The following is a 25413-nucleotide window of genomic DNA, read 5'->3' as shown; positions in this document are numbered from 1 at the left end:
TTAATAAACCATGTAAGCACGTCCTGGAAGTTTCAGGTTTTATTGACTTTTTTCCAATATTCATCCCCTGGTCCTAAAATATTCCCAGTAACCAACTAGTTTGTATAGTAGAATTTGCATCATTTTTATTTATCACTTCATGCATTTGTGTGTTTTTTGGCAAAGTTAAAGTTCAGCTCATAAGGGAATAGGTGTTTAATCAATAATCAGTTTTGTTATTTATCCTATCCGTGATAAGTGGTTGTTAATTCTTCTTACAAGCTTATAAATGTAGATACATTTAGGTTCATATCTTAATCTGTATAGTTTTTGATGCAGCATTAAATCATTCAGATGTGTCACAAACAGTGGATGGTAGGTATGTTATAGTTGTTGATGTTGCCACAGTAAAATATAAATTAACTGAAGAATGAACTGAAGAGTTTTTTTTTATATATATATATATTTTGAATATGAGAAAAAAAATAAAAAGAAACTTTATTTTGAAAGGTAGTGTCCGTCTGATGATGTAACTGCCCACTTAAGGACCTAATAAGAAACTTCAAGCTGAGTCTGTTTGAATGTTTCTGTAACTTCTAAGATAAATATGTAAATATCATGTGAAAACTCAGATGTGTTTTCTGCATATGTTTTATTCATGTGTATACATGGGTTACCAGGGAGCTGCTCTTGATGATGGAGAAAATGGAGCTGAGTATCCCTGAACAGATGAGCAGTTCTTTCTGTTGCCTCAGATGAAGATGGATGTGATGAAGGACCACTGGAAGCAGAATCCTACGAGACTCTGAAGGCATAAAGACGCACAGGTTAAACAGCCCCTCATTATGTGTCATTTATTGAGATGAATCCAATATTGACAAGCAATGATTCAATAACTTATCTGATAAATCTTATCACGTTTGTTTTGTTTTCAAAGGATCTTTTTTAATTTTCAAAGACAGCTTTCATTGACTTGTTGGTGCTTATTCTAATTAAAATGATAATTCATAGTACCTTAGTCTTATGTTGGAAATATTAGACTAAAATAAGAATTAAGCCGATCAATAAGAGAAAGTATTCACCAGGGAAAGAGAAGAGCCTGCTGTCCACAGTTCGAGCTATGGACTGCAGCTTCACCACATCCATTGATTGGCCAATGTGCACCGTGGACGGCATGCTGCCCAAAGTGCCACGCACAAACTCTGCCACCTCCTGCACCGTGAACATCTGCAGCAGCTCATCAAAGATGGCAGGGAATGAGTTTAACAGGGCCGCCTGAAGAAGAGGAAAAGAGGAAGAGAGAAATTAAGAAAATTAGGTGGATATTTAAATAATGACACAGGTGACGGATGAGGGAATGAAGATTTATGCTAGAAACAGAACAAGGGGTTAAATGGTGTCTGTTTCTGAGAATGCGATGAAAGAAAGGTGCCCCATGGTTTCTGTAAAAAATATCAAAAAGAGCAGAACCAAGTTACTGTGAAAAACTGAATCCAAAAAGTCATTAATTTTTTTCATCACACACAGGTGTGCAGCTCATGCAAGTTTGTCCCACTTCACAGCATGATATTAGACTCATTAATAAATCTACTTTTTTTTTTTTAAGTGGCCTTTAAATGTCTTTGAAACAGCATAAATCATTTAGATTACTTTTTGTTAACCTATTTTAAAAGATAAACAGCAGAAAGGAAAGAGGAGGGAAAAACCTTACACCTGTTGGGGAACATTTATAAAGATTTTCAGTTAAGCAAGAGTTAAACCAAAACTGAACACTTAAAAAAATAGGAAAACTTATCTGAGTGATAATTATCCACAATCACTGGCTTTTACATTAGAAAATCAATGCTGTTGATAGAATTTGGGAAGTTAGTTGCAAACATAACGTTTCTCTGGTTTCTGAGTTGCCGCACCCAAAGGTTGAGGTCAATCAGACTGATTTTACTTAAATACTAAAATTACTACATGACACTACTTGAAAGACTTGTGAGTCAAAAGGTTGCTGGTTCTATTTCATTGTTTAATGTTACATGTTATTGTTATCTGAGTGGACTGATAACAGTGAGATAACTCCAAACAGCCTTATTATCTGACAGATCGGAAAGTGACTGACTGAATGGAGCTGCACATCTGCAGGTATAATGCTTTATTTAAACAAAAGTAGGTAAAAATAATAATGGCCCAATCGAATCCCTTCTGTATAATCCATGATGAAACTCTATCATCCATAACTGCTGTAATTTTTTGTGTGAATTTTTTTCAGCCTTATCCCGACATGGCCATTTTGCAGAGGTTTAAATCTTTTTAAAGCCACCGCCTGGTTTCATGTTCATGGCTTAATAGATAAAGGCTGTTCAGATATATTGTTGTATCTCAATAATGATCCATTTAGTTCTAACAGAGTAAACAGAATGAATAAAATGAGGTTAAATTGGTACAAAAATAATAGCATCTCTTATTAGCTAAATCAATAGCTCTAAAAAGTAAAGCCTTTTTTTTTGTTATTTTTAGGTAAGTCCATTGCTTAGCACCTGAATATTTAGAACTAGATCAAAATTTATAGACTTGAAATAGTTTTTCTTCATCCATCAATCTTTTTATGAAATAAAGTTATTAAAAATAATAATGTCCTGCAATATGTAGCCAGTAATTTTACCATTATGGTGAGAAAAAAAAATCAATCTCCTATTAATTCCCTTTTCAATATATTGATTTATGAGAGAGTTTCATTCTTTCAGGCCTCAGTGCTGTAAGGCTGAAAGGTGTTTGAGGGAGAGGGGTTGTTCATCCTATTAGGGAGTGTTTGGGATGAAAATAACGGTTCTCATAACAAGCTAGATTTTCTCAGGGATTATTTCATAATGTTATGTGTTGATTCCAACTGTCTGTAATTCTTTGGGTAACGATATGTGGAGGCTTTCACAGTTTTCCTGCAGGGTTTCAATTAATGAGACAAAGTTTGACTGACCAGAGCAGGACTGGACTATTATGTTCTCTTTTACTTTGCAAAGAAAATAAAATGCAGACTGATTGAAATCCATCGATCTCCGTTTATTTAACTGGACTGTATAGTAGTTGAATACCTTTTTCTGAACACACCATCAACTAACAAAGAATATTGATCTTTTCAAAATCTGGCATCTGTTTAATTTTATTGTTTCTTTACTGAGACAAGCTTTGTTTAGAGGAAGGAAGGCCTTCTTTCCTAATCTTTTGCTCCCTCCACTGTTTTCTGTCACATTCAAGTTCAGACTTTGGCCAGGGCCGTCCAAAATATTAACATAGTGTTCAACCAGAAAAAAAACCCAACCAAACAAACAAAAACTTAAATCTTATTTTGTTTTATGAATAATTTTGGAATTTTTAACATTTAGGTTCAACATTTAGAAACTGATGGACCTATTTCTGTTGTTACAAGGGATGTGGATTTATGTAGGTGGGCATGATGTGATGTAGTGGCTTTGTAGACCAGTGAGTATGGTTCATCGGTGCAGGGCAAACAGAAATGTGTTCAAATATGTGACCATGAGGTGCAGCAGTAAAGGCGTTTATGCATAAGGCTCACAAACTGCTGGATAGATGAACAAGAACTTTGGGCTTCAAACAACAAACTGGGAGTTGTTGCTTTCTTCCAGTCGTCTACTTACTGACAGCGATGGCGGCCGTAGAGCGTTGGAGCTCCAGGCCTGAGAGCAGCTTGGTGGGATGCTCCCAGGTACCTGTCCTGGGACAGGAGTCTGGATTTGGCTCAGTGCAGATACTACTGCTAATGGGCCAGCAGGCCCTGAGCAGGGGCCTGGAGCCTGACTGCCGGGGCAAGGCTGGGAGCCCTGTGGTTTATGGGTAAGAAGGAGGTCCAGGAAAAAAAAACATTGGGACCCAATGAAGGAGAGTTCAGGGGGGATTGAAAAAACAGGTGAAGCGAATAAGTAAGGGAAGTAGAAAGAGATGTAGAAGGAGAAAAAGTCAAATTAAAGCAACTGATACAAAACAGCTGAGATAGAGAGCTCACAAAGATTAAGCCAAACTCAATAAATATTAATGGCCTTTATGTTTTAAGAGCAAATTAAATTGTTGTGTGAGGCACGTTAAAAAAGACGCTGCAGTTTGTGACTAAATGAGCTAAGAGTCAGATGTGTTCTTGGTTTAAAAGAAGAAAGCACTGAGATGAAAAAACGCTGCTCTCAGTATGAGTGTTTAGAGCCTGCAGCCTCACCTGAGTGAAGATGAGAGTCTCTGAGTTGCGGCTGTCCAGGCTGAGAACGAATCGGATGGACTGGAAAAGTTCCTGGATGCTGGTTCGAAACTGCTCCTCCTCCATGCCGCAGGTGGCCCGGGAGTAAAGGATGCGAGACTGGATGATAAACTTGAACAGATACTCCAGAGCCTGATGACAGGTGATGTTCAGGACAGAAACAGGTGATATGATAAATTAATAAAGAACAACACAAATGCACAGATGACAGCTGGAAAATTAGTTGGAGAAAGTTTATTTCAGTTTGCATCAGTGATAAACAAACAGCAAGCAAACTGTTAAATGAATCTGGATTCGATTGTTTACACCATGGAAAACTACCCTCCATCTGCAGCTCAAGAGAAATTCAAAACTCTGAATCAAGCTGTTTTCATTAAACATATCAAGCATGTCAGCCTAACAAGAAAACTTAAAGATGAAAAAACACACAGTGTGTAAAATAACATTAACACTAACAGACAGAAACTAAAAACCACTGAGGCCTATGGAGACATCTACAAGATGAGTACAAACGGAGAAGAGAAGCCAACGCTGTGGAATATGAAAAAAAAAAACCTCTTAAATTATTAATATGTCCACTTCTATATGACAGGGTGACCCATTTGGAAATAGATGTTCCAGCCTAATTAATATTTAAAACTGCTGAGCAGCTTTGTTGGAAAAAAGTGCCACATACTGCACATATAGTAACATGGTGCATCGATTTAAAATACATTCACTGTCAGCAGATAAGGAGATTACACAAAGACCAAATGTAATTTTAAAGGAAGCATTTATTCTTTATTAATTTGGTTTGGTTTTGGAAAAGTTCACTAGTGAAAGAAAACTGTGTGGAGTGACACAGACTGCAACATTTACCAGCTTGGCTGTGTTTATCCTTTTTTTCCCCGATGTAATAGTGCATAATGTATTAATCTATAAACATTGTGGTGAACAGTTTTAAGCGTTGCTCTGCTTTGAACAATTTGAGATGTTATAACAGGGTCAGCCGTGAGTTTTCACTGGTTCTTACCCTCATAGCTTCCTGAATGTGGTCCTGTCGAACCACCTCAGCAGAACGATCCATGTACCACTTCAGACAGCGAATCAGCTCTCTGGAAAATAAAATAGAACCACAGCGAGTAATATCTGTTAGTAAACACACCACCTCCTAATCAGAGGAAGGGATTAAATTTTTAACAATTTACATTGAACTGTTTGGTCACTTTGCTTACGCTGGGGATCAAAACATAAATCATTTTGACAAAAAACAGAAACCTTATTAAAAAGCAATAATTAATAAAATGAGATCAACTCACTTTTCTAAAAATTAGCTAATTTTGACATCATGTTGCATCTCATAGTTCTTTGAATATTGTTGTTTAATTTGTCTATTTGATGGAATAACTGAAGTATTACCTCCTTCATTGGATCAGACTCATCTAAAGTAGCAGCTAGAGGCAAATGAACTCACTTGTAGGCCAGAGCCCCAGCAAAGTGTTTCTGGATGTATGTGTCCATCACCGGCCTGAAGTGGTAATATTTACTGTCCCTCAGCAAGTTTATGATAAAAACCTGGAAAAGAGAGAGAGAAGATTGTGAAGGAAGCACTGGAAATATTAATAAGCTTTAAGCCTTTCAAAGAGGAAAGAAATTAAGGGAATAAATCTTGCTGAAAATTCATAACAACCAAAGTAAAAATATATATATTTTTTATTTAATTTACTGTTTAGCAGAAATTGGGCTTTGGATAAACCCCTTAGTTTGGTGAAACCCAATACCTAAGCCTCCTTTACAACTTCAGATACAAGGAAGCTTAATCTTTTCTCTATATTCTGTATTTAACTGATTTCTAATAGCAATATATAAAGCAAATGTATAGTAGTAGCCTTTTAAAATTTCCCCACTTTCATTGATGGTACTTGGCTGGTCCCCTACAATTCCTTTTTACACATCAATCTTTGTACTAAAATATTCTTTCTGTCATAATTTGTGGACATTAAGATCTAAAGAGAAGTGAAAGGCTGGAGCCAGACTAAAAAAAAAAAAATCCATGCCCAGGAGAAGGCCAATGCCTGGAAGTTGGAGGGGATTTTGCTGGGAGTCGCAGGGGAGGAGGCTGCCATTTTGACGTGGGAAGGGCCATTTTGAATGGCTGCTACTGTAATCTTTATTAAGGTTTTTAGGAAAATATAAACTTCAACTGGGTAAGATATTGTATGAATGTTTATTACGGTACTTAAATAATTTTTTTTATAACATCATAAAAAAATTTCCACAAATCAAATCCAGGACAGTTGAACTTTTTATTATTCATGACATATCTAGTATAACATTTTTTTAAATAAACTGCGTGAATAAAAACACCAGTAAAAGTCTCACTTTTCTTCATTTTAATATTAATAACTATTCTTATATTGAAATAGCTTTATGATAGAATATGAGGCTGAGTTATTCTAAAACATTTCAACACAAAACCTAATTAAAACTGAAGTGTGTCAGATAAAGTTAGTGACGTTTAGTTGTAGCTAGCTGAGAGATTTTATATGAGAGTTTTGTCGTTTCAATTCTTGCCAGCTTTACAGCCTTTCCTTCAATAAATTGTCTTACCAGTGACTGGAACACAAGAGGTCCATATTTGTCTGTGTTGTCATCCAAGATGGAGAATAATGTGTCCAGAATATCTTGGAGAAACTGTAAGACACAAATAAATAGAAACATTGTTACCTAAATGTAAGCTTGCGGCAGCTTAATAGGATCTCTTAATCTATTCATTACATCACAAATCATCCTGTTTCCAGTTTCAGAGACATGGAGGCCCCCTTTGAAGAGAAACAAACTCATTCATCTGATGAAAGCCTTGATTATTTAGTTTTCTTTATGAAGTTAAATGATTAATCTGAGTAAAAACCCAGCAACGGTGCATCAGTAAGTATTCACAACCCCTTTTTTTTCTTCTTCCTCATGATTAACCAACAGACTTAGGCGGCAATCCACAAAAAACGTTACAATTACACCAGACTAGAAACGTTAGCTTCTCTTAGTCTGACAATCATTGATGTGATTTTGGTCAAATCCATACAGGCTGCAGTTTGCCTTTTGGTGAATGGTAGCTTCTGATAGTCATGAACAAGGCCTGACTGGTGGAGAACAATAGCAATGATTAATATTTGGACCGACTTCAGTCTCCACAGGGGAAAACTAAAGCTCAACTGATCATCTAAAAGGATGATGAGTGGAAATCAGGCATCTAAACTCAACTTTAGAGTTTAGACGTCAATCTCTAGCATTGTACTCGCTCAGCTTTTCTCATAGTAGCTTTGCCTCGTCTGTTCCTGTTTGGCTGTGACACCATCCTGGAGAGAAATATCAGCTGTGCTGCTGCCATCAACACCCTTGTTTATAGATGTTGGAGATTGGCCTGTTTTTCAGTATAGTCCTGTTTCTCTGACTCTGACTGACTAGATGTGCTTTCTTCATCCTCTGACATGGGAGTTGACTCGGAGCTCGTCTACCTGGCTGTGGCAGGCTGTGTGTGTTTCCTGGATGGGGCCGCCTTTTACAGCTGCTTTTTGTATCTCTGCTTCTGTCTCCTTGAACCCCAGTCAGCCTCTGCAGATGGTCGCTCACTTTGAAAGTCATTACTACTGTAAGGGTTTGAAAGTCATTACTAAGGGTGTGAATATTTATTGGATGAGTCTACTATATTTCAATGTTTACATCTCTTATAAAGGTACAACACTTCAAACTATTCTTCCATTTTTTTTATTAAGGATTTGTATGATAAAATAAAACAAAAAATTACTAAGTAATAAATGATTAAGGTGCAGGTGGCTGGCAGCTTCTGGTTGGGCAGATTGGTGAGTTAGTGGTGACTGCAGGAACAGATTTAACAAAGGTCAATGTCGGGTTAATTGCAGAGGAACACTGACTGAACATGGCAGCCAGATGGCCTTAACTGGCTATCCATCCATTACAAAGATTACTTCAGAGAACTGCAACAAAATAAATAAAGCTCAGTGAAATTAAACTGGGTTGAAATGTGCTGCCAGCAGTTTCACACCTCAGATGATGTTAGCTGCCAAACACTGGAAATCACTGCCTTGTATTAACACATCCAGGACAAGGACAGTATATAATCACCTGAGGGATATCACACTAGAGCAAAGGAAGCCTCTGAGCTAAGCCCAATTAAAACACAAGGAGAAACTGTAAAGCTGTGCAAATGGTTAACATAAATTTTCTCCTCGACCGGGTGGTTAAAATAGTCTGAAAATGAGACTTGGTCAGAGTTTTCCACTTATAAAACCACAACTTTAATCATTTTTAGTGAATATTTTTGATATCATGAAGGCGATGGACATAAATAGAGCCCTCCTTCACTCTTTGTCGTCTCAATGAACCTCACCTTGACGATTTCTTCTCCACTGACGTGTCGAAGACGCCCAAGGATGTCCATGACCCGGTCAGGATGGGCCTTCCACTTAAGCAGGGCCAAGAGGTCCACTTTAAATTAAAATAAGCATAATCTGAACATTATAATACTGTTTGAATAACTTGAAGCAGAAATAGGAAAAATATGGCGACTCTAAAAATATTTATTAGAAACAAGTCTGCTCTATGATAATTGGCGTTAAGCTGTAAAGAAAAGGTGAGCTTTTACATTTTTCTGACAGATTGATTAATTCCCATCATGAAATATGTCCATATTTTTTTTACTGCTGTTTGGTGATGAGATCAGTCAACATTTTTTAGCATGCATTGCTTAGAGGAATAAGCAGCAGTTGGACATGGTTTATTATAGATGATGACTATATGACACTCTGCCTGAAAATTATTGAGCAAAATATGTTTAGCATCTGTTTTTGCAATAAAAAAAAAATAAATAAATAAAATTCCCTGTAGAAAATTATTTTTCACTTTCATACTAAATTCTGAGCAGACTTAAACACTAGTGGATAAATTGGGCACCGTTCTGAGTGAGTTTGGTGGAGGAGAGCTGCGTGGAGATCCAGAAGGTCTCCTTGGTGCTGCGCTGGAAGATGAGGCTGGAGGGGATGTTGGGACAGCTGTTGAAGTCGTCCTTACAGCAGGGGAGACCCAGGTAGAGGGCATGGTTACTGAAGGTTGTATTCTCATCACACTGAAACCAAGAGACCAACAAATAAAACGAACAAGGACCAGAAAAAAGGAGAGGTTGCTCTGATTAGCATTTATTAAACAAGTGTTCCTTTATTACAGATGAATTAAACATCAACTGAAAGAAATATAATCTACTTTTACTTCTAACAACTGAAAATAAAAGGGAAATTAAATTTCAAATTCTCCAGTTCAACAACCAAAAAAATATTGATGCAACCCTAATTAGAAAAATGAAGAATTAGAACTTCACTGACTAGTAAACTGGATACCTGATGGTGCAAATGAACTTTTTATTATTTTCAGACAAAATTTAAATCCCTGAGAGCAGAAATTGAATAAAAACAAAGTGGAAGAGTCAGACAACGAGAGATGTAGTGTTTTTCCAGTCTGACCTTATAGACATAGAGCTCATGACTCTCGTCAGATAAAGTAGTTCCATCCTCCCTCATCAGTGGAGTGAAGGCAAAGCCATACAGCTTCTTTTCTCCTTTATCCTTTGCTGTAGAGAGATAGAAAACAAGAAAGAATTAAAAATATAAAGGAAGAGAATAGAAAGAGCACAAATAAAAAAATAAATTCATCATCTTAACGTTTTAGCAACTAGACAATGAGACACAATTAATTATTAAAGGCTTTGAGAACTACTGTAATTGTTTGTGCTGTCATGGTTTCTGTTTTCTTTTTCATCTGTACAGTTATCTGTTTTCTCTTCAGCACTAATATTTTTCACAGTTCTGTTAACTCATTGTTAATAATCTACTCACTTGAGCAATGTCTAAACTCAAAGCGGAGGTGGGATCCTCTGAAACGATCGATGGGAATTGGCAGCTTGATCACTTCATTCCATCGAGGGCTGTTGTTATGGTAAAGGACGAAGGAGCGATACTCAGGGATGTTGGGCTCACCTGAACCCAAACTGATGCAGTCCTGCAGGGCGAGCCAGAGACAGTGTTCAATCACCAAAAAACAATAACAGAGAGATCCCTTAATCACAATGTTTACAGTAAGCCGACAATTTTTAAATCCACAGAGAGCTGTTACCTGGGACAAAATTATTTAGTTAAATGTGAACTATTTTGATAACTCTTGCACTCATTGTTGAGGCAGCTATGATTCAAATGCGAATTAAAAAGTCTACCTCTCTGCCTGATTTTTAAATCGCTCGTTAAAACTCATCTCTTTGTATTGGCTTTCAAAACTATGTAAGATGTTGATTTTAGCCTATGATTAATTATTCTAAATAATTTTTAATTTATTATAGATTTTATAGTTCAAAATTGTATTTAGTTATTTCTTTTATGCCTTTATAATTTTTTTTTATTTATTCATTTTTTTCTTTATCTATGTCCGACTAGTCTGTGTAATGGTTTAATGTTTTTTCATTGTACAGCGTTTTGGACCTTAGGGAAATTTTAAAGTGCTTTAAAAATAAAGTTGGATTGGATTGGAAAATATGAGGAGAAAAAGTAATATCATAAATCATATAACTAAACTGTCATAAAACTTCTGCAATTTTATTATTATTATTATTATTTTTTTTTTACAAAAGTTTACATTACCTAATAAGAATTTATTGGAGAAAGCTACAGATTGGGGTTTAGATAGGGAGTTTTTTAACCTACAACCTTGGAACAAGCAAAAAGCTGCTCTGCAACTATTGTAAGAACTTTTGTTAAAAGACTAAGATGAAAATCATGTTTGTAGCGTCATTTCTTTTTTCAAATAACCAAAAACGAATTGCTTTCACAGTATAAACCTGGTGGATTTGGGAGAAAGAATATGTACAGTTAAATAAGGTAAAATCTCAATTTAAAACATCAACTTATTATTGTTTAGAGAATGCATTTCTAATTTCCTTTTAAAAACAAAACTTATTTTAACAGAATTTGTTTGATGTAACTCTAACCTTGTTTATGAATTAATGTGGGCCTACCTGTATGAGGTCATGATGCTTTAACCATTTCCAGCATCTGCTGCACTTTTTTTTTTTATATATATATATATATCTATATATATATAGATATATATATATATATCAAACTAAGCAGGATAAACTGTATTTGTCAGACCAGCTTCATACCTTCAGTATTTCTCCATCTGCGTAGATGACATACATCGTCACTTCAACGTTTTTCTGAACACTCTTTCCTCCTCTCTCAAAGTCGCCTCGCTCCAGATTAAGGTACAGGTCATTACGGATGTCGCCTGATTCAGAAAGAATGAGACAAAAGAAAACAAATTAACAACAACAACCATAATAACAAATAATGTCCTTTTTTAAAGATGGGATTGGTGTGTTCACATTTAAATACTACATACAGTAACATAAGGAGAGGGAACAGCCGGAGCATAAAGGACAAACATGTCCTGAAGCACAAACAGTCTCAAACACATTTAAAATTGAATATCTAACAAACCAAAGATAAATGACCTGTGTTTTCACGTGGGGATTCATTTGTCATTTCCTGCTCGTCCTTACAGAGGAGGTGTCACCTTTAATATATCATATGGGCGTTAAATACTCACTCCATCTCTGCCTAAGGGGAGGAGAGCTTAATGTGTGTGAAAGAGGTGTGAAAGACCCTTTGACATGTTGTGTGTTTTACAATGCAGCCGTGCTGTCCCTGCTTTTAGAGGACAGTTTTCAGGGTTAATGTTCCTTCCTGTGCTTATCTGGGTAATTCTTAAAGTTATATACTCTTAAATATGCATCTAAATATTGCATTCTGATTATGAACACACGTGAAACTAAATAGGAAGAGTCTGGTACTGCAGACACGGTTTTGTTTTTGCAATTGCAAAAAAATCTTTGCGATTTAATCACACCTGGAGCTCAGACTGTATGTTTTTATAATTTTATTATTAAAATTAGGTGTAACAATGTCTTGGAGCATAGATATCTGATTAGAAAAAAACATGGAACAAAAATGTTCTCACCTTCATCTTATGAGCTATGAACTATCTACTTCTGAAAACTGCGTCTTTATTATTCTCATGTCCTATTTTCTCTGTCTTTTCTTTTTCTGTATTTTGAATCTACCGCATGTGAAACGACGCCAGCACTAAGTTCATCCTGTAGGACTGCAGGTGGGACTGTTTGAGTGAATTAAAACTTCACTGGAAACTGAAAAATTTGTTTTACATCCGTGGGAACCATGAAAAATAAGACTTTACCTAAAAATGATTTGATGCATCTGCATTCCCAGGAGTAAACACATTTACATGATCCGTCATACTTGTGCCTCCATCTCATTTTTCTTTCATGCTGCAGGGGCGTAAATCACTTTATCCTGTTCTGTCTTACTGTGGGGAAGCTGTGGCTGCATCAAGTCATGTTAAGTTGGAATGAACAGAGCGATAACACTTTAAAGTGGGTTACTTTATCTTTACATTTTTTTCATAATGTTAAACATGCATATTGTTATAACGTGTTATTATATTTCTCAAGTATATAAAAAAACAAAAACAGACGGAACTTTAAAAGTTTTCACATTAAAAGTTGATAAAGCTGGGGGTTTTTTTTCCCTTGGTGGCAGCTATATTCTTCCTCCTTATTATGCTGCATCCAGAAAAATCTGAAAGCAAAAAAAATTCAAATAAAACCTCTGTGGGTGCCAGAATGTGACTCACCTGGCATTATGACATCTGGGAATCCCAGTTTCCGAGTGATGGCTACACCTCTGCTGAAAATAAGAGGGTTTTCTCTGCGGACCTGCTCCATGTCACCTCTTAGCAGCTGCAGGGAGATGATCAGTCCTGCAGGGTTTCATGGAGAGAAGAGTTGAGAAAAAGTCATTCCACAGAAAAGAAGGACATGTCTGCATGAATGGAAACAAACTGGATGTTTTTTTCCTAAACAATAAAAATGAAATGTGCTTCAACTCTTAAACAAGCAAGTGAATGCTGAAAGATGTTTTCGCTCTTCAATCACATTATTGCAGTTGATATCTGAAAATAATGCTGCAGATTTAAATTAGTCTAAAATGACATTACAGATCGAAATGACCACAACATTTGGTCAAAACTGATGAGACTTTTGGGCCGCAGGAGCTCAGAGTGTAACGTCAGGTCAGACTGAGTCCCTTACAGAGATGCCAATTAAGGGGATTTTCCAGCTAATGTCAAAAATCTGACATCCAGGAATCAGTCAGATGGCATGGAGGAGTTGCTCCTGGGAGGTTTGCATGTTTGTTTTCTAACCTCCTGCATTCTGTGTGCTTTAGTTTAATTTAGTTCTCAAATGTCATTTAGTCAGTAGCTATGGCTTGTTTTTAGAAAATTGATTTTCCTAACAGATTTTTAAGGACTAATTTACTCAATATATAAAAGGAAGATAAAAAAAAATACTTGTGATGCAAAGGTGATGCTAAAACACCGAAAAACGTTTTTTCATGGAATTTAAAGACCTAATAATTTAGGTATGATTTTAGGTATGAATTCATAACACGTGTATAATGTTTGTAATGTTGCTCTGAGCTTATATACCTACCGGTATACAAAAAAAAAAAAACTTGATATGAAAGCCATCAAAAGAGTACTAGATGGAATGAATATAAAGTGAAATAAGTTACTAGATTTGCTGAAAGTCAGAAAAAATAAATCATGTTTTTTAAAGTTTTGGAAATCTCTCAATTTGCTAAATATTTTTTATACATTGTTAATCATGTCAATGTTAATTAAAAATGTGTAAATAGCAACACTGGACAGTTTAAATGTACATTTAATTAATTTTATTTAGTAACCTGAGAGATTATAATATAAAAAAAGGGAATTAATAATCAAACACATTGTTTTCAAATCCATCCAATGCTCAGACACTCCTCACACGGCCATGATGTATTAATCCACAGTAGAGCCCCACTCTCACTCCGCCTGTCCCTACCGTAGTTGGTGCTGGGTGCGGTGTATTTGGTGCTTGACTTGCGGATGATGTTTTCATGGATCTGGTACCATTCATTCTCATTGTTACACCTGGAGGGAAACACAAATGCTTTTATATCAAAGTACATAAAACAGAAATGTTTGACAGGCTTGAAAAAAAAAAAGACTTCATTAAATGTTTCCCTCTGTCAAATTTAAAAGGGACTTTTTCCCTCCTGCAGCAAAAGAACACTCTCTGTGAGGAAATTATTCAAAACCGATGAAATAAGACATGAAATGTATTCAAACAAATGCCCATATATAACCAAAAAATAAAAAGAGACATGGTGCTGCGATAAGAAGCACTTCAGGTTTTCTGTAGGTGATTCTTTTAACTGACAGGTATTCCTTCACTCTAGGCCATCATTTCTTAAGGGTTTGTTTGAAATAATAGCAAACAGCACTGGAATATTAGCTGTTTGGAAATTATTTAAGAAATACAATAAATAAATAAAAAACACTGAGAGAAGATTAAAGAGGAGAAACAAATCTGAAAGTAAAAATATCATAACAACTTATGCTGTTTTTAGCATTCTAATCCTTTCTTTTATGTTCTTTATCTATGAGCCTAAAATATTCTGTCTCTGACCACAGAATGAGGGCCGGTCTTCCTTAAAAATAGAACATAATCAGTTTCAGTTTTGTTTCTGCAGCTTCTGTATTGTTGCTGTCAGCCTCTTGACTCATTTCCTGACCAGTTAGCATCTTATCTCCTCTATAGTTTATGAGAAAATTCTAATTTCTAATATCATTGTTTGCCTGTGTTCCTCACTGATACCTTTGTTTAATCACAAAATTTTGACATAACTTCTGCTGGGGTAGTTCAACTGTATTTCAGGTTTAACACTATAAATAATTTCAGGCACGTACCACAGAAGATAAGCTGATGAAACTGAATGAAAAAATGTTTACAATAAAGTATTTCTCTGATGGAGTCAAGTTATGGCAGCTTTTCATTTTCATTCTGTTTTACTCCTGACAGATTTGTTTGTTTTCAGTTAAAATAAACAGGAATTATATCATCTAAATATGGGGAAAGTTTTGAAAGAATTACTTTATGATCTGATTTCTTTAATCACAAAAATCTGGTTGTTATGGAGATGAAGCTGATCCGTCTACAGAGTTGTAATTTGAGCTATGTGTTAAATTTAGTCTCTGTACGGCGCCTCTAGTTTTGTCAACCTTTATCATCTGTGTGGAAGCAGCCACTCACGTGTAAACTTTGAGAACAAAGTCTTTTTCCTCTTTGAGCTCTGAGATGATCTGCAGCACGTCGCTCATGGCCAGAACAGCGCAGCCGTACGGTCTGCGGTACTGGACGTGCGGCGGGCCTTTCTTACTGTCATTCAGCAGCATGCGACCTGAAATAAGTACAAAATCATGTATACTTGGATCAGAGAATTGAAAAGTCATAAGGTACTTTTGAGAATTTTTTTAACAATGTCATATTAACTGATCATAACTTCATAACTCATATTCAGCGCTAAAGGCTGATGATCTTTACCTGGTATCTTCTGCTTAAGTTACAAAATGGAATTTAATGCAAAGCTGTGAAAAGGTTTTCACTTTTCTTCATTTTTTTTTTTTTATTTATTTTCCAACAGGCATATTTCAGGTACAATTTATAATGTGAGAAAATAACATGATTTCAAACAAAATACAATCACCAAATGATGATTTATCTTATTAAGGGAAAAAAAAAAACTGGGGAAAGTAATTCCCCATAAGCCCAATTAATGCTGCACCTGGCAGCAAAAACAATAATCATGTGTTTTGTTTTTATTACTGTGGTGGAAGTTTTGTCCTCTCTTGCAAAATCCATTTATTTCAGCCACAGTGGAGGGATGTTTGTTGAGTTTTAGGCATTTAAAGGAGGACTTTCTGCAGTTTTGGGTTATTGTCCTTCTGAGTAATCAAATGTGCTTTATTTTGTGCTCACAAACGGATTAGTTATTGTCCTTAAGGAATACATTTTCTTTGCTAAAGAGCAGCATTCATACTTCCATTGATTAAAAACTAAATAAATCTAGGACCAGAAGAAGCAACAAAAAGCATTGTGTTTATTTTTCTTTTATGTTGTTGTCTGTAGACCACATTTAATAGGATGAACAGCTTCCAAATGTTTACCTTCTGTGTAATGGACCAGTATGATGTTTTCACCAAACGCTTTGGGAATAATTAAGGTGTTTTAAGGCAGATCTGATACGGGTCTTTGTGTATCTATCAGGCAGCAATGGTTTTGGCACTGTGGCTCTCTCATTGATGATTTGGGCCAAATCTTTTTTATACTGATCTAAACTAATTAAAATTAAAGCTATCAACACTTTAGAGATTGTTCTGGGTTGTTTTCTGATCTCCTGGATGATTTAGGATGTTATCTTTGAGTGACTTGGGCTGGCCACCGGCTCCATGGAAAGTACATTACATAATTGGGTCACAGATGCCACAAAACCTTAGAAATGACTCTGACATCATTTCCAGACTGATATCAATGATTAACATCAATTTTTTTATTTTTTTTCCCAGATTTTTAGAACTGTATATGTCACATTAAAATTAGTGTTGCACTGATACCCTGCAGGGCCCCAAACCAGCACTAAAATGGTGGTATCAGTATTGGCGAGTACCAACAAATAGGGCACCGATACCATTTTGAAAGCCAAAAGTTTATTCAACTATTGTCACGCATTCCAGGTAGGCAATACAAATTTCTACTGGATTTTCTTTGTATCAGTCGTTTTCCTGCTTTACAAAGGTAGGCAGCAGCTTGAAAAAAAGCCATGGCGGCAATTACTTTACATCGAAGTAGTATGCAGTTCTTCATATATACACACACACACATCAATTTTAAACAGATGATATCGGTATCTGCCAATACTGCACAGCCAGGTATCCGGTATCGGTATTGGGGCCAAAAAATGGCATCGGTGCAACACTAGTTAAAAATACAGGTTCTCTTTAGATGATGTCTTTATTCTACAGACCAGGCAGTAATCAGTCGTGGGGTGTAGCTTTAGTTAAATCAAACCAAAAACATTTATTACTATTAATGCTTGATTCAAGACTTTTTCACTGAGGATAAAGCTGCTCCAGATAGATCTATCCAATACATTTTAATTTAAAAAGTAGCTTTTGTATTAATTCAGTTTATATTTTCCTGCTGCTTTTTGGTTCATTTGAAACATTTAATAATGAAAATAAAGAAAGTAGAAGAAATATATCAGCCAGCAGATTTTCACAGCACTGTAAGACTGAGTTAAAACAGTCAGACCTGTTCGAATAACTTGTGAGACGATGTAGAGATCTCTTTTCATGTCCTTGTTGCTCAGATCCTGCAGTTCAAGAGAGGACAAACCGACATGTCAAAAAAATGCTAATTGAAATGACAAATAAAATCAGTCCTGAAACAGAAATTGGTACAAAAGGAGACCTTTGATGGAATCTAGTCATTAATTTTTCCATGGACAAGTTTCTTTTTTTGCAGTTCAGACAGTTCAAATGATCATTCAAAAAGACAGCAATGGACTAATTATTTTATTAATAGACATAGATTTTATCTATCTTCTGAATTTAAAAAGGGAAGGGCACATGAAGGTATGTTACATAACTAAAGATGCTCCAGCAGCTTTGACCATGAATTATTACCCAGTATTACCAAAACACTTATAAATCTAAAATGCACAAATTTTCCTTTTGAATTTCTCAAAACCACAGAAAAATACATCTCTTCTACCTTGTCTGTATTCTTTTTGGGGACATTTGTCTCCAGGCTGATGCTACCATACATCAATAGGGGGCAATGTAATCTTACTTTTAGGAAACCCGCCGCTTTTAGATATTCTCTTTTTAAAAAGCCAAAAACATACATGTTGTTGACATGTGTTTGTCCCGCTTACCGTGAACAGTGCACACAGCCGGTCCACCTTCTCCGGATTCTTTGGTCCTCCATTCTTATTAAGTCTCACCAGGAACTTCTCACTGAAAAACACAATCAAAGGTTTGAGCTTTAATATTTCTGAGTCTCTGAATTTCAGACACCTGCAGCAAGGTTCTTACAAGTCTGATCTGCTTCTTAAAAGGAAACAAATCAAAGGTTTAAAGAGTAAGAAGTAAATACTAAACACTTCATTCCATAAAACAGTTATCATGTCAGACTTTGATGCATCCTCTTATCTGTATACCCTTTGGAACAAGACTCCCAGATAAAGGAACCCAGATCAGATCTATTCAGTCTCCTTGGTAGCTGGAGTTGAAAGATGCCTCTTTTCAGTGCGCCCTGATCTGAAGCATCACAAGCAACTAAAATAATACAAATCAACTGAGGCTTTGAACACAGAAAAAGGAAGATAATTGTCTGTTGTTTCCATAAAATCATGAACATGTCTCTATATTCTGTAAACATCATGGAGATTAGACTGCACCGACATATTAATTATCAGTATCATTAAGGTTCCTAATCTTTTTACAGTGAAACCCTTGTATTCCCAATACTATGTAAATGACTGAATCAACTACTCACTTAATCAACGGTATGTTTAATTCATACATAAATATCTTACTGTTATAATCTAGCTGAAAAGAGGTTACATTTTAATAAATTGACTCCAGACACACAAAGTAAAATGTATTTTATAATGATTTAGTTTTGTTTATTTCAGTTTCCAGCTATGGGAACCCAAAATTAATTTGATTAGAAAGTTAGAATATTACATCAGACAAACATAAAATGAATAATATTACAGAGACGTGAGGCTGCCTAATTCCTTAGTGTGTGAATTATTGCTCTGGTGCAGCAGACCGTGGATCGGCCGATGATAATGAGGTGCAGAGGAAGCCCAGGTTGCTTTAAAAGGAGCCTAAACTCGTCTGCGTGGAAGGCTCTGGGGTCTCACCTTCCTTTTAACAATACCATAAAAAGCTCTTTGAGGTTTTAGTCAGGAAGGTTTGCTGACCAATCCAGTAGAGAGATACTATAAATTTACCATCATTCATTATGTAGTCAAGGTAAGATGTCTCTCATGTTCTTTTCAGCAGTGGCTTAAAACAAAGAATTCAATAGTTGAAGCTCTTGTCTTAAATGCATCTCAGTGTAGCTAAAGCTGCCACACACAGACTTTAGATGTAGACCAAAACGTTTCATGTGAATCCCTCCTAAGCGCCTAAATTCATAAATACTTGATTAGCTTTTCCCATGGCTTCGGTATTGCTAAACCATAGCATAAATGATTAAAGCACAAATATTGAAAAAAAGTACAATGCATTTTATTAATCTTGTCACATTTCTATTATATACACATATATACATATATATGTACATATACATATATATANATATATATATATATATATATATATATATATATATATATATATATATATATATATATATATATATATGTATACTTAACACAAACTGGCAAAAAAAAATTGTGATATTGAAAATGCACATTTAGCGCATTTTACTTTTGATTTCAGTCTTTGAGACAGCAGGTCTCATATGTCAAGAGCTCGCCTGAGGGCAGAGCAGGGGGAGCTTCAGGGGACACGCTGCAGCACAAAGATTGATGCACTGGAAATTGTTTTGTCACAGTTTAATAAATATTGAACAGAACTCTTTTTAAGGATTTTGTCTGCTTATTCTAAATCCCAGAGGAAAAGAGTAAAGGAGCAGAAGGTCAAGTGGGCATAGAACAGAGACAAACAGACTTTTTATCTGATCTCCTTCAGGTGGATCATGTTTTGTTTCTGTGTTAAAGACAGTTTGCATGGTTACCTTTTTTGTTTTTGTTTTTTGTTTGGAAATGTCCAAATAAGTATGCCAGTTTAAACTTTAAAGCTAAAGTTTTCATACTCCTTCATCTGCTACACATTTAGTCATATTGTCACTATAAACTTGGATGCCGTGCATTGAGATTATACAAGCTAGAACATCATATATAGTTGTGGATAATGATGAAGTGGAAGATATGACAAATAGTTTTTCAGATGAAACTTAGAGTGTGGCATGTATTTGGCTTCCTGTGACAGTACTTTTGGAGCACCATCTTTTATTCCAAATACAGTCTTTTGGGTCATGCTTCCACTAACTTAATGCACTTAGAGTCTGGTTCTCTGCCCATTTTTCTTTGCAAAACAGCTCCGGGCTGCATGGTCTTACTGTGAATGTATCTCCAAATAATTAGCTTTCCTCCCTCACTTCCCTTTTAGGTATTGTTTGCATGCATGATTTATCTCCTAGCTGTCCACATGATAGGCTGGAATCCTGTCCAGAGCGTCCCCGCCTCTCACCCAGTGACAGCTGGAGAAACTCATATTATGGTCAGAGACTCCATTTCAATTTGCCAACCAGTAATTTCATGTTTGCTAATAACTGTTTTGCCTTGATATTTGGTTCTATAAGCTAAAGAAACAGGTCAAAGAGACATCAAATATTTTCTTTGTTTGGCAGAAGGCAGATCCATGATGAAATTATAATCTTTATAAACAAAACCAAAAGTTTTCCTTAAGCAGAGCTTACACAAACTGAGAAGTAAACAAACCCAGAGCTGAAATAAATTACAAAAAAAGCTGGCCAGTCACTAAGAATATATTCAAGATCTGACAGTGAACTGCCGAGCTTTGCAAAAATGTAGATTACTTTAAAATTTTTCAGATTTGGTTAAAAACCAAAAACAAAACTCAAAGCTCTTTAATGGAACATTATGTGATAAAACAAAAACAAGTAGGGTTTAACTTTAAAGTATACAGATGATTATTCTTTTAAAAATGACATTTTTTGTTTGTGAAGATTTAATTTTTGGAAAAAATGAAACATTGTTTATCAAGCATTTTCACAGCTTGAATTTAATTGCCATTTAAATTAAACTCACCTCTGAAAGGAGTTAATTGTTAAAAGCTATTTTATGAAACTATTCCAAAAAAGTTAAAAAACAATCCACTGGACTTTGTTTCCAAGTTTGAAGACGTTTGGACCGCGGTACATCTACACCTTATGGACCAAGACATTCTTTTGAGGATCAGAATGTTCATATTTTGGACAAAGAAGACAGGTGGTTTGAGAAGAGCGTGAAGGAAGCCATCTATGTTAAGAAAGAAAAACCAAACTTAAAAAAAGGGGTGGACTCAGATTTCAGCCTGCCTATTCCTAAGAGGAGGACCAGTTTGTCCGGTTCAATTTGCATGTTTTTTAAGCAAAAACAAGGCTTGGTTTTTGGTCCTCTCTATAAAGCCTCAAACTCAACGCTATTTCTGACATTTTGAATTGAAAAAGCTTCCTGGATGGGAAGCGAAACTTCTTCAACATAGAAAGAAAGTTCTTTTTTAAACTGTTTTGGAATGACTATAACCTGGATGACTGAGAGTCTTTACCTTTATGAAACTAATGTGTGTCATCTGTCATTCTGATTGTGAAAACATAAGGGAGAAACAAATTAATCAATAGGATTTGATAGGAAAAAATCTTTTATTAAAATTTAAAGTTTGAGATTTGAGTTTAAAGTTAGTCATATAGCCCCTCAACAAACAAAGGGGACAAAATGAATACATTTAAAACTATGCTTAAATATATTTTAAATGTTTTGGTAAAATGCAATTTGTTGTGGAAAAATAACATTCTAAAGCCATTACATCTATAGTACAACATGGTAGTGGCATGCAATGCTTTGGGCAATTTCATCTTCAGCAGGGACAGAGAAGCTGGTAAAGTAAAATAGATTTAAAAAATGATTTTGAATTTTCCATTCTCAATATGAATATATTAACTTTTGTGCAGTTGGGCTGAACTAGAATAGCTGCCCTTGAATTTGTCTCTGACTCAATTAGCTTAAACTGTGGAGAGACCAGTAGATCGCACTTACTATAAAGAGAAAGAATTTGACAACATACCAACAAGATTTTAATTGAAGGAAAGAAATTACTTGTTGATTCTGCGGAATCCAAATCACTGCATTGAACTATGAACATTAAGTCTATATCGATTCAGGATGATAAACATTTCTGTTAATTTCATTATTGAATCCATTTCACACTTAAAGACAATTGGAAAATTTCAACATGATGCTTAGACTTAGACAAACTTTGTTGTCATTTTATATGCACAGTTTATGCTAAATGAAATTTCACTGCATTAAGCTTACAGTAGTGTAGTGACATTGCAGTTGGAGTAAGATAAACATTACCAACCAATATAAAGTCCAGCACTGATCAGAATGTAACAATTTGGGAGAAAAAGAGACCAGTTTAAAGTAATGGTGCAAAAGGGCATTTATATGTAAAAGTTCCGTGAAGTGCAAAATAAATATGGTGCAAAATGCAGTAGAACCTTGAGCTGTGTATATAAAAAAACTATACCAGTTTAGCAACACTGGTAGTGCAAAATAATGTTGCAAGTGTGATACAAAGTCTAATTGAGAGTTCAACAGTTTAACAGTCTGATGGCAGCGAGGAATAAGCTGTTACAGAATCAACAAGTGAATATGCAAAAGTTTAAGTTTAATAGTTCTGAGTTCATGTATTCAAAGGTAAAATGTCAAACCCATCCCTCTGAAAATGACATCTCAGCACATTTACTATTAATCACAAAAACCATTATTAACAAACAATTCTTAGGTCACTGCTAACATTATATTTCAGGGTTCACTCCATGCACCACTAGGACCAACATATCCCCACAACACAGCTATGTTGCCAACTTTAAACTGAAACTATTTTTTTCCCCAGTCTCCCAGTGATATAGCAGCCAAAACAAATAAATCAAAAGAAAATATCCATGTTTCTTTCCTAAACAGTAGGATAGTGCGAGTGCTGTGTATGTTTTGGCAGGTGGGAAACGGAGGGGTGTTAAGAAAGGAATAAAGATTGAGAAACAGTAAATAATTGCACCTGTTGTTATGTATTTGTATTGATTCACATATTGACTGTGATAAGGATGCTTTGGATAATATGTGAGCATAATAAGCAAAACTAGGCGAGAAACAGCAAAACAGGTATCTAACGGTATTTGTACCAGGAAATAATTTTACATAGTCTGTATAGTACAGTGCAAGTAAATCTGTGAAAGACACATATAGATCTAAAAAAAAAGAGATGAGCTGTTATTTGTGAACATATGTAGAACCAACTGCATTGAGAAAGCTTTCTGCTTGCAAGCACAGGAGCATTCAGGCGTGGATGTACAAATACAGATTCACTTATATGTACAGACAAATTGCAGAGCAGAAATATGCATGGATGCACCAAATCAGATGCATATTCATTCTGCTGAGAGAGGCACCGATAGGCAAACACATCTATGATATACATGGAAATGAATATCCACCACTGCCTGCAAATAGACTACAGCTGCAGAGTAACACTATGATAGATAAGTTTTACAGAATGACAGGAAAAATGAAACCTTCATTGGAATAAATATCTTTTTCTGATATGCATGATAATAAAATTAAATGACTTGAATTGCTACCTAAAAGATTTTTAAGATCCAACAACATAAAACCTTAATCAATTAAAATAGGAGCATTTATTAATCAAAACAAATAGAGCATATGTTGAAGAGTGGATGGAGAAGGATACGTCATTATTTCACAGAAATTAGAATTTTAAAGCTGGTGCCTGCATTTGTGTACAGTCTAAATACAGTATTTAGCTCCATCCAACTTCCCATAAAAAGGTGACCAGTTTTCTTGTTTTTTTGCCATAGAAATTCCTCCCCACTGCATAATGGGGATGTCTTGTGCATCTTCCATCACACAGATTATCTTGCATTGGACAAAAGTTATATTTCGGTCACATCCGATTGAAAAATATAAGAAAATTCAGCATTTTTAAATTAGCAGCCACTGTGGTTTCTTGAAGTCAGTTATATATGGAGTTCTACAGCTGCTCGCTTGTGTTAAACTTGCCCTCTTAGAGAATCTTTGAAGCTCTTATTAAATCAATAATCAATAATAAATTGAGACAACAGGAAACAGCATAAATAGCCTGCCAGTATCTCTGTTACATGTCGTAAGGAGAATCTAAAATATCCTTCCCCTGATATATGCACTGACCTGCCAACCATTGATTGTAAACCTATTTTACACACACATAAACAGCAAACACACTGGTTCAATTAACTCAGTATATTTCAGTCCACTGGGCCAGTTTTCGTTTCATTTCAACACTGAATGCCTCATTTCACCAAATTACAATGCAGTGAATTATCCTGCACGACATCATTGACTTAATGCATTTATATAAGTAAAGGCATCTACAGGTAACTACCTCAGAGACAGCTTTCAATCATATAACATAATTAGAGAGAATAGACCTTAGCTGGGTTAATACACTTAAATAAAATACACTTTGAAATTTGTCGTATTTAATAAATGATGCAATCATAAACCTTATACTGTTTCACCAGAAGTTTATGTGATAGACCAAAAAAAATATTAATTAGCTGTGAAATGGAAGTGAAACGGATGGTCTTTCTTTCAGTACTCATCTACTGAATAAATAAATAGATTAATCTAGCTATTCTAGAAAGAATTAGGGTTTTGGGAGAGAAATTCCATAAACAAATAGTATGATAAAGACAGAGGGATGCAGCAGGAAAGGGATGAAGTTTCAATGCAGGGTTAGATTGTAAACAATTAACCAAGCTTTAAACATTTAACACATTCAACCCACAGGAAACCTAACCTCCTTCTAAGTTAGAATTGGGCGCTAGTTGGGTTCATTGAACAGCTTTCTGAAATACAGAAAGCTGTGTTTATTACATTTGGAGACAAAAGCCATGTTAGAACAAAACATATTTTCTGGTACAAAGAAAAATGCTCAAATAACATAGAAGTTGCAAATTAAAAAGATGCAAATAAATAAATAAATAGAAAAATTTTTAAGAAAAGATTTCCAATAAAAATATCCCCTCTTTACAGAAGATCAGCAGAAGAACTGTTGACTAAAGAATTATTATAAAGAAAAAAAGAACAGAAAAAATAATCTGAAAGACAAAACTGAGCATGGACCCAATGCTGGGAAACAACCTTCAACAGCGCCCATACGAGGCTCGTCAGTTTCAGCACTGGACAGGGGCCGTGGGGACTGCACAGCAGTGGCAGACAAGGTGCCAGCCATTTCAGCACTGGACAGTACCACCCCAGGTT

The 25413-nt window shown here is 35.4% G+C and overlaps 1 protein-coding gene across 5 annotated transcripts in view; it reads right to left on the bottom strand.

The window, feature by feature from the left end:
• The window catches only part of dock3 (dedicator of cytokinesis 3), a 220096-nt gene that overhangs the window by 26268 nt on the left and 168415 nt on the right, over positions 1-25413 (bottom strand). For all 5 annotated transcript variants that reach the window (XM_015388011.1, XM_015388012.1, XM_015388015.1 and 2 more), the window contains exons 10-25: positions 18169-18250; positions 17544-17604; positions 15486-15633; positions 14235-14323; positions 12983-13108; positions 11433-11557; positions 10117-10279; positions 9745-9851; positions 9182-9353; positions 8619-8716; positions 6821-6904; positions 5685-5785; positions 5244-5325; positions 4193-4363; positions 1062-1254; positions 657-784 (exon numbers count right to left, since the gene is read on the bottom strand). In XM_015388011.1, coding sequence (XP_015243497.1) covers positions 657-784; positions 1062-1254; positions 4193-4363; positions 5244-5325; positions 5685-5785; positions 6821-6904; positions 8619-8716; positions 9182-9353; positions 9745-9851; positions 10117-10279; positions 11433-11557; positions 12983-13108; positions 14235-14323; positions 15486-15633; positions 17544-17604; positions 18169-18250 — 1930 coding nt within the window. The remainder of the gene's footprint in view (positions 1-656; positions 785-1061; positions 1255-4192; positions 4364-5243; positions 5326-5684; positions 5786-6820; positions 6905-8618; positions 8717-9181; positions 9354-9744; positions 9852-10116; positions 10280-11432; positions 11558-12982; positions 13109-14234; positions 14324-15485; positions 15634-17543; positions 17605-18168; positions 18251-25413) is intronic.

Source organism: Cyprinodon variegatus, unplaced genomic scaffold (genome assembly GCF_000732505.1).
Source record: "Cyprinodon variegatus isolate N-32 unplaced genomic scaffold, C_variegatus-1.0 Scaffold411, whole genome shotgun sequence".
Taxonomy (NCBI): domain Eukaryota; kingdom Metazoa; phylum Chordata; class Actinopteri; order Cyprinodontiformes; family Cyprinodontidae; genus Cyprinodon; species Cyprinodon variegatus.
This window is presented reverse-complemented; position numbering and strand designations above follow the sequence as displayed.